The 10083-nt window shown below is 37.6% G+C and overlaps 1 protein-coding gene across 1 annotated transcript; it reads left to right on the top strand.

The window, feature by feature from the left end:
- The first annotated feature begins 3543 nt into the window (after positions 1 to 3543).
- LOC139890368 (uncharacterized) lies at positions 3544 to 4749 on the top strand. The gene has a single exon (XM_071873256.1). It carries the CDS (start codon positions 3544 to 3546, stop codon positions 4747 to 4749), a length of 1206 nt encoding a protein of 401 aa, XP_071729357.1.
- The last annotated feature ends 5334 nt before the right edge of the window (positions 4750 to 10083 follow it).

The raw sequence follows: 10083 nt of genomic DNA, 5'->3' as shown, positions 1-10083 counted from the left end.
TGCGGAAAAATGTGTCATGGTTGGCTATGGAATAAACCAAAAAGGGTATCGGTGTTATAGTCCCAAAAGGCGTCATGTTTTTACTATAATGAACTGTGACTTTGTCGAAACCGAATATTTTTATAACCCCCAACACACAAGTGAGGGGGAGATTGAAACTAATGACATTGTGAGTTGGTTGGAAAGGATTCCCTCATCAGAAGAAGTGAATCACAGTACAAAAACATCACAAGGTACAGTAATCGAAGAAGATCAAGAAAATCTAGCACAAGACGAACCAGAATGTTCAAGTCAAACTGAATCAACGCAACAAATTCCTGACGAACCATAAAGTTCAAGTCACGAATCAACTCACCAAGATCTTCCTAACGAACCACAAAGTTCAAGTCACGAATCAACTCACCAAGATCTTCCAGTTGAAACACAAAATTCAAGTCAGGAAACAACTCAACAAGGTACATCGGACGAACGTCAAAGTTCAAGTCAGGAATCAACTCAACAAAAAAATCAAAATTCAAGTCAAACTCAAGAAAGTCAAAATATTTCAACTGAAGGATACGTCTTGCCACCAAGAGCCAACAGAGGAGTTCCACCAAAACAATATGATCCCGAAAAAGAAGCTCTCAGATCAAGATATCCGATGGCGAATGTTGCCAAAGAAAATTTATCAGAAGGAGCAAAGAAATTCAATTCCGCACTATACTCAGAAGAAATACCAACGTCTGTCGAACAAGCCTTAAAGTCACAAAATTGGAGAAAGACGATAAAAGTTGAAATGGAAGTTTTGATTACGAATGATACATGGGAAAAATGTATTATTCCCCGAGAAAAGAAACCAGTTGGATGTCGCTGGGTGTTTACAATAAAATACAAACCAGATGGCACAATTGAAAGATATAAAGCCCGGCTTGTTGCCAAGGGATATACTCAGACCTACGGAATAGACTATTCCGAGACTTTCTCACCGGTGGCTAAAATTGACACCATTAGAGTCCTCTTCTCTGTTGCTGCAAATAAAGGGTGGCCCCTTCACCAATTTGATGTGAAAAATGCTTTTCTACATGGCGAACTCAAGGAAGAGGTTTATATGCAAGCTCCACCAGGATTCTCGAAAAACTTCAAAAATAGGGAAGTTTGTCGCCTTAAAAAATCTTTATATGGGCTAAAACAATCCCCTCGGGCTTGGTTTGGGAAATTTACCTTAGCAATGAAAAAATATGGTTATAAACAAAGTAACTCAGATCACACACTATTTTTCAAACAAAGAAATCAACTAATTACTTGCTTAATTATCTATGTAGATGATATGATAATTACAGGAAATGACAGAGATGAATTTTTCAACTTAAAAGCAAATTTATCAAATGAATTTGAAATGAAAGATCTTGGAATGTTAAAATATTTTTTGGGAATCGAAGTTCTTAGATCTCAACAAGGAATTTTTATATGTCAAAACAAATATGTTCTTGATCTACTTGCTGAAATAGGGATGATCGACTGCAAACCAGCTGAGACCCCTGCAATTCCAAACCAGAAGTTGTTTATCGAAGAAGGAGCTGAACTTGCAAATAAAGAACAATACCAAAGGATCGTTGGAAAGCTCATCTACCTTGCTCATACTCGTCCAGATATAGCATATGCAGTAGGGGTCGTCACCCAGTTTATGCATCATTCTCAAGTACATCACATGGAAGCTATGTGGAGAATCATCAGATACCTCAAAAGAACAGCTGGACATGGAGTTGTATTCAAAAACAACGGACACCTCAAAACTCAGATATATACAGATGCAAGCTGGGGAGGTGAAAAAGGAGACAGAAAATCCACATCAGGGTATTTTTACTCGGTTGGCGGGAACTTGGTTACATGGAAAAGTAAAAAAACAAAAGGTTGTAGCTCTTTCAAGTGCTGAAGCTGAATTCAAAGGAATAGCACGAGGAGTACAAGAAGCGTTATGGATACGAAAGCTACTAACGGAGATCGGATTCCCACCAGAAGACACTAGTCAGATTTTTTGCGACAATGAAGCAGCAATTGCTATTTCAGAAAACCCAGTTCAACTTGATCGGACAAAACATGTTGAAATCGACAGACACTTCATAAAGGAAAAACTCGAAGCCGAAATTATCTCTCTCCCATTTGTTAGATCTGAAGACCAATTAGCAGATATACTCACAAAGGCGGTCAACGGAAGAATTTTCAGTGAAGTCTTAGTCAAGTTGAATATCGGGAATCCCACTATTCAACTTGAGGGGGAGTGTTAGAAAATAAAATAAATAAAAGCCATCAACGGCTATAACTCCCAACGGCTCTTTAGGACCAACTAGCCGTTAGTTTTTTGTTTATAAATAGGAAACATATCAAATGTATTAGAAACCAAATTTTAGAGTAACAAATTCAATTATATCAAACAAATTAGTATTCAATACAAGATTAGATTATCAAATTATTGTTTTAACAGTTATTTGATTGGATGTTCTATGCCTTTTAGAGTTTTGCAGTACAACTTAAGAAGAATGTGGGGCAAATTTGGGTTAAAAGATATCCATATGGATAATAATCAAGTGTGTTTGTTCCAATTTAGTAATGAGGAAGGGATGAATAAGGTTGTAGAAAGTAGCCCATGGATGGTTAGTGGTAAACCACTTTTGGTCTGTAAGTGGAACCCTGAGATGATTGTTGAGAAAATTGAACCATCTAAAGTGCCTGTTTGGGTAAAACTTTTAAATGTACCTTTGGAATCTTGGAGCTCAAAAGGAATAAGTAAAATTGCAAGTAGAATTGGCAAACCAGTAATGATGGACACTATAACAGCTCAGATGTGTCACAAAAGCAATGGTAGAGCCAATTTTGCAAGAGTAATGGTTGAACTGGAAGCTACTAAGGGTTGTGTGGAGACTGTGGATATCCATTATCATGATGAGAATCAAAAAGTCAAATTAGTCAAACAACTTAAAGTGGAATATGCTTGGAAACCTAGTGTATGTGCACATTGTGCTGTGTTTGGACATAGTCATAGTGAGTGTAAAAAAAGGCCAAAAACTGAGTGAGGCAGAATTACAAGCTGAAGCTGTTAAAGATGATGATGGTTTCAAAGAAGTTAGGTATAATAAGAAACATCAAGTTCATCCGAAAAAACAAGCTCCTTTGGTTTATAGGCCTAAAGCAGTCCAGAATAAAATTAATGAAAATGACATGAATGGCAGTACAGGTCATAGAACAGAAGGTAATAAGTTTTCTGTTTTAGCTGAAACTGAGATTGAAGATGAGAATGTTCCAGAGATTGGTAAAAGATTGATTGTTGATGGCTATATCAAACAAAGACAGCAACCAACTGAAGATGAAATCAAAATGTGGTCTTATGATATGGTCAAATATTTTCCAATTCAATGGGAAAAGTTAATCAATGGTAAAGGCATAATTTCAGATGATGAGGATATAGTTGATGTTGAGGATGAATTTCCCGCATTAATTAGGAATGAGTTGAAGGGTGGTGACCCTTCAATTCTTCATTGATATCTTCCTTTTCCTAAACAAGTTGCTATGTTAGAGCTCAAAGTAGCAGCTTGGAATATTAGGGGGGCTAATAATGTGGATAAGCAGAATGAGGTTAAGAATTTAATTAATGATGAAAAGTTATGCATTTGTGCTGTTTTAGAGACTCATTTGAAAACTAAAACAGTGAATAACGTTGGTAATTATATGTTCAATAACTGGGAGTGGGTCTCAAATGTTCAGTACAGTTCAAATAGTTGTAGAATGGTTATTGGCTGTGATAAGAATAAAGTTAAAGTTATGGTTCTTCACATGAATAAACAAGTTACACTATGTTTAGTGGAAACTGTGCAGGACAAAACCAAATTCTTCTGTAGTTTTGTCTATGCTAGTAATAATGGTTTGGAAAGGAGGAGTTTATGGGCTGATCTTAATGGGCACAATCATATCACTAAAAACCATCCTTGGGTTATCATGGGGGATTTTAATGTCACCTTGAAGCTTGATGAGCATTGTGCAGGAGGTTCATTTATGACTGAAGATATGATTGATTTTCAAAATTGTATCAATCAAATTGAGGTGGAAGATTTATGCAGCTCAGGTTTTCACTTTACTTGGACCAAATCTCTTCTTAATCCTAATTGTGACACATTGAAGAAGTTAGATAGAATTTTGGTCAATGATGATTTCATTAGTTCTTTCAACACTGCTCATGCTATTTTCCAGCCTTATTTGGTTTCTGACCATAGTCCAGCTCTATTAGTGATACCAGATGGGATTATTCACAAACCAAAATCTTTTAGATTCATGAATTATACTGCTGATAAACCAGAGTTTTTAGCTGTGGTTGAGTGTGGCTGGGCAAAAGTTGTTCATGGTGTTCCTATGTTTAGGGTTGTGAAAAAACTTAAAGCTTTAAAAAAGGACCTAAACAGGCTGAATTGGCAACATGGTAACATCTTTACTAAAGTTAAAGAACTCAAAGGTAAGCTTAAATTGTGCCAAGTTGAGGTTGATGCACATCCTATTGATAGAGCTAGAAAGGTTGAAGCTGTTAAAGTTTTAAATGCTTATAAAGAGGCTTCAAAAGATGAATTGAATATTCTTAAGCAGAAAGTTAGGCTCAAATGGCTTGAAGATGGGGATAAAAACTCTAAGTACTTTCATGGTATTCTCAAGGCTAGGAAAAGTAAGAATAGAGTGGAAAGTATTTGCAATGAACAAGGCCAAAGGTATTTTGTGAAGGGAAAATAATCACAACGGGCAATCTACAAAGCGGAAACAAACCCGTTTGACAAGCATTTCTTGACCTGTATGAACCCGTGAGGACACTAACAAACAAGCTATATCAAAACCAACCCAAATCAGTCCCCAAATCTGTTCCAAATCAGTAGCTAAACAATAATCAAGCACACACTAAAACACGAGACTTTTTACGTGGAAAACCCCTCAAAATCGAGAGTAAAAACCACGAGACTCGTAAGCCACTTAAATTCCACTATCATCAACAAAGAGAGCAATACAATAATCCTTCTCTAGATCAACTAGAGGCATACAACATCATCATACTCTTGAACAACAATAATCAACAAGTATATGAAACAATTAAAGACAAAAGAAGAATTTCATCACCCAATAATCTGCTCTCTGTTCCAGCAGCAAAATCACGAGCTACAGACCTCTTTAGACGAATTCAACGGTTGAAAATGTTGGCACTGATGTCAGGAAGACACAGCCCAAAAATAAAGAAGATTCAACGGTCGGATCTCTGGGGATCGTCTCTTTTATGGACTGCTGTAGCTAAAAAACGGAAATTGGGGTTTTCTCCTTTTTCTTAAAACTCTCTGATCTCTCTCTTAATGAAAAATGGATCTGCACTTGGAGTTCAAAATGCCTAGAATGCTTGACCAAGTCAACAAGCATTTTGGGCCTATTTTTGTTGGGCTTGGGCCATTACTTTCACATAAATGGAAACAAAATAATAAACCCAACAAATCTCCCCCTTTCCAATTATGTGGAAGAGTTCGCCATCCCGGCGATCGAGCAACATACCTTGAGCTTCTCACTTGCTAAAGCCTTTGTGAACATGTCGGAACCATTATCATCGGTATGAACTTTATCAAGTTCAAACAAACCATCTTCAAGACGTTCTCTAATCCAATGATACCGCACATCTATATGTTTTGTCCGCTTATGATACATAGAATTTTTAGCCAAATGAATCGCACTCTCATTATCACAAAGAACCACATATCGTGATTGCTTAAACCCAAGGTCTTGTAGAAACCTTTTCATCCACAATAGTTCTTTGCACGCTTCTGTTGCTGCCATATACTCAGCCTCGGTTGTAGACAATGCAACACACTTTTGTAACCTTGATTGCCATGAAGCTGCTCCCCCTGCGAAAGTCATCAAATATCCAGAAGTGGATTTCATGTTATCTTTGTTTCCTGCCATATCTGAGTCTGTATAACCAACAAGCATCGGCTCTCCATTTCCGAATGTGATACCTAACTTTGAAGTACCTCGTAAGTATCTCATAATCCATTTAACCGCTTCCCAATGCTTCTTACCCGGATTTGACATAAACCGACTAACAACACCTACCGCATGAGCTATATTAGGCCTAGTACACACCATAGCATACATCAAGCTACCAACCGCAGAAGCATATGGAACTTTATCCATCTCCTCAACATCCTCCTTTGAAGAAGGGCAATCTCTATCTGTTAGCTTAAAGTTGTTAGTAAGAGAGGAACTAACCACTTTAGCATTCTTCATGTTGAACCTACTAAACACCTTTTCAATGTATTGCTCTTGTGATATATGTAACGTCTTAGCACCTCTATCTCTAGAAATCCGAATGCCAAGAATCTGTTTTGCTGGCCCCAAGTCTTTCATAGCAATAGACTTGCTCAATTCTCGCTTCAACTGCGCAATTCTTTTAATATTTTTACCAACAATCAACATATCATCAACGTATAACAACAATATGATGAAATCATCATCACCAAACCTCTGAAAGAAAACACAATGATCTGAAGTTATCTTTCGGTAGCTTTGCTTTCCTATAACCGACTCAAACTTCTTATACCACTGTCTTGGTGCTTGCTTCAATCCATATAGACTTTTCTGAAGTCTACAAACATAATTTTCTTTACCCTTAACCCGAAAACCTTCAGGTTGCATCATGTAGATTTCCTTATCCAAATCACCATGAAGAAAAGCAGTCTTGACATCCATATGTTCAACCTCAAGATCAAGACTAGCAGCTAACCCAAGAACCACTCGAATAGATCCCATCTTCACGACCGGAGAGAAAATCTCATCAAAATCAATACCCTTTTTCTGGCTGAATCCTTTAACGACTAACCTAGCTTTGTACCTTGGTTGTGAAGTAAGCTCATCTGTCTTCAATTTGAATACTCATTTGTTTCTCAAAGCTCTCTTGCCTTTAGGTAACTTCACTAGCTCATAAGTATTGTTCTCATACAAAGAATTCATCTCATCTTGCATAGCTTCACCCCACTCTTTCTTATGCTCATCTTTCATTGCTTCTGAATAACACTCTGGCTCTCCCCCATCAGTGAGTAATACATACTCATCAGCAGAATATCTAACAGAAGGATGATGGACTCGGGTAGACCGCCTAAGTGAGACAAATGAAGGAATATCTGGTACTGGAATCTCTACCTGCTCCGGAGCATCACCAACATCAGTACCATGTTCATCATTCTGAACATCATCTCTAACATGTTGTGGAGTAACTGGATCCAAATCAACAAGATCAGTACTAGGTTGAGGAACTGAATCTGTCTTCTCAACATCTTTTAACATCTGATCTTCTGTAAAAACAACATCTCGGCTTCGTACAAGTTTCTTCTGAACTGGATCATATAACCTGTACCCAAAATCATCTTCACCATAGCCGAGGAATACACATGGCTTAGTCTTCATATCAAGCTTTGACCTTTCATCTTTGGGAACATGAACAAATGCTTTACATCCAAAGACTCGTAAATGACGGTAAGAAACATCTTTGCCGCTCCAAACCCTGTTAGGAACATCAAAACGCAAAGGTACACAAGGGGTTAGATTAATAATATGAACTGCCGTATTTAAAGCCTCACCCCAAAAGGAATCAGACAACCCTGCATGTGAAAGCAAACATCTAACTCTCTCAACCAAAGTTCTGTTCATCCTCTCTGTTAAGCCATTCAACTGAGGTGTCTTTGGTGGAGTCTTTTGATGCCGAATACCATTCTCCTTACAATAAGCATCAAATCTGCCAATGTATTCACTGCCATTATCAGTTCGAATACACTTGAGTTTCTTCCCCGTTTACCTTTCAACTAGTGCATGAAATTCCTTAAACTTCTCAAATACTTGATCCTTTAACTTTAAGGTATAAACCCACACCTTCCTGGAATGATCATCGATGAATGTAACAAAGTAGGAACATCCACCAAGTGTCCTAGTCTTCATAGGCCCACAAACATCCGAATGCACTAGATCAAGTATGTTCTCCATTCGAAAAGGAGAATGACTCTTAAACGCAACTCTGGTCTGTTTCCCTGCCAAACAGTGAGAACACTTACTCAAATCAATACCACTAACACCCGACAACACATTCTTCTTAAACAAGATAGACATCCCCTTTTCACTCATGTGGCCAAGTCTTTTATGCCACAACTCGGTAGAATCAACATTGTCCACTGCGTTAACAATGTTCTGGATGATCTTTGGACGCGTGATATATAATCTTGAGTCTTTCTTGCCTCTTCCCACTATCATAGAACCAAGAGTTAGTTTCCAAATACCATTACCAAAACCGTTATAATAACCATCATCATCAAGAATGCCTGTTGAAATAACATTAAGTCTCATATCCAGAACATGTTTTACATTATGCAAAACTAACTCCATTCCCGTGTCAAATTTCAAACAAACATCTCCAATACCAACGATCTTTGATAACCCGGCATTACTCATCCTAGCAAATCCATAGTCACCTGGAGTGTAAGATGAGAAGTGATCTCTACAAATTGCAACATGACATGTAGCACCACTATCAACAATCCAACTCGTGTCATCATGAGTAAGATTAATCATATCATAATCAATACAAACAAAGAATTCATCCGTAATAGTGTTAACTTCAACCTTATCATCATCACCACCATCACTTTTGTTTTGTTTATTCTTGTCATATGCCTTTTTCTTCTCATTCTTCAACTTTGGACAATACCACTTTGTGTGCCCCTTTTCATGACAATTATAACACTCAACATTAGCAAATTTACCTTTGCGTGAGCTACTACGATGATTGCCTCTTTTACCCTGACCTCTACTATGACTTCTCCCCCGCGTTTCTGTGACCAAGATATCTGACTGTGAAGAGGAACCTTGTGACTTTCTTCTCATCTCTTCATTCAAAATACTACCTTTAGCCAATTCCATGGTGATAGTACCATTCGGTGCAGAGTTGGACAAAGATGTCCTAAAAGTCTCCCAAGAGTCCGGTAATGTACCAAGTAACCAGAGACCCTGAATCTCATCCTCAAACTTGATACCCATACCTGCAAGCTGATTTATAATACCCTGATATGCATTTAGGTGATCTGTAATAGGAGTCCCATCATGATACTTCAAAGCCATCATCTGCTTAATTAAGAACAATTTGTTATTTCCAGTCTTTCGTTCATATAACTGCTCATGCTTTTTCCATAAGGCTTTAGCATCAGTCTCCCCAGTAATATGATTCACAACATTATCATCAACCCACTGCCGAATATAGCCACATACTTGTCTATGCAAAATTTTCCATTGAGCATCAGATTTTTCCTCAGGTATATCCTCAGTAAAAACAGGCAAATAATAATCTTTCACATAAAGAAGATCCTCCATCTTGCCTTTCCAAACATGATAATTTGAACCATTTAAACTAATCATTTTACTTGTATTAGCTTCCATCTTTCACACAAGTTAAATCAAATAACCTAGCTCTAGATACCAATTTGAAGGGAAAATAATCACAACGGGCAATCTACAAAGCGAAAACAAACCCGTTTGACAAGCATTTCCCGACCCGTATGAACCCGTGAGGAAACTAACAAACAAGCTATATCAAAAACAACCCAAATCAGTCCCTAAATCTGTTCCAAATTAGTAGCTAAACAATAATCAAGCACACACTAAAACACGAGAATTTTTACGTGGAAAACCCCTCAAAATCGAGAGTAAAAACCACGGGACTCGTAAGCCACTTAAATTCCACTATCATCAACAAAGAGAGCAATACAATAATCCTTCTCTAGATCAACTAGAGGCATACAACATCATCATACTCTTGAACAACAATAATCAACAAGTATATGAAACAATTAAAGACAAAAGAAGAATTTCATCACCCAATAATCTGCTCTCTGTTCCAGCAGAAAAATCACGAGCTACAGACCTCTTCAGACGAATTCAACGGTTGAAAATGTCGGCACTGATGTCAGGAAGACACAGCCCAAAAATGAAGAAGATTCAACGGTCGGATCTCCGGGGATCGTCTCTTTTATGGACTGCTGTAGCTAAAAAACG

Source organism: Rutidosis leptorrhynchoides, chromosome 2 (assembly GCF_046630445.1).
Source record: "Rutidosis leptorrhynchoides isolate AG116_Rl617_1_P2 chromosome 2, CSIRO_AGI_Rlap_v1, whole genome shotgun sequence".
In the NCBI taxonomy this organism is placed as follows: Eukaryota; Viridiplantae; Streptophyta; class Magnoliopsida; order Asterales; family Asteraceae; genus Rutidosis; species Rutidosis leptorrhynchoides.
The sequence above is the reverse complement of the archived record's forward strand: the minus strand, read 5'-3'. Positions and strand labels throughout refer to the sequence as shown.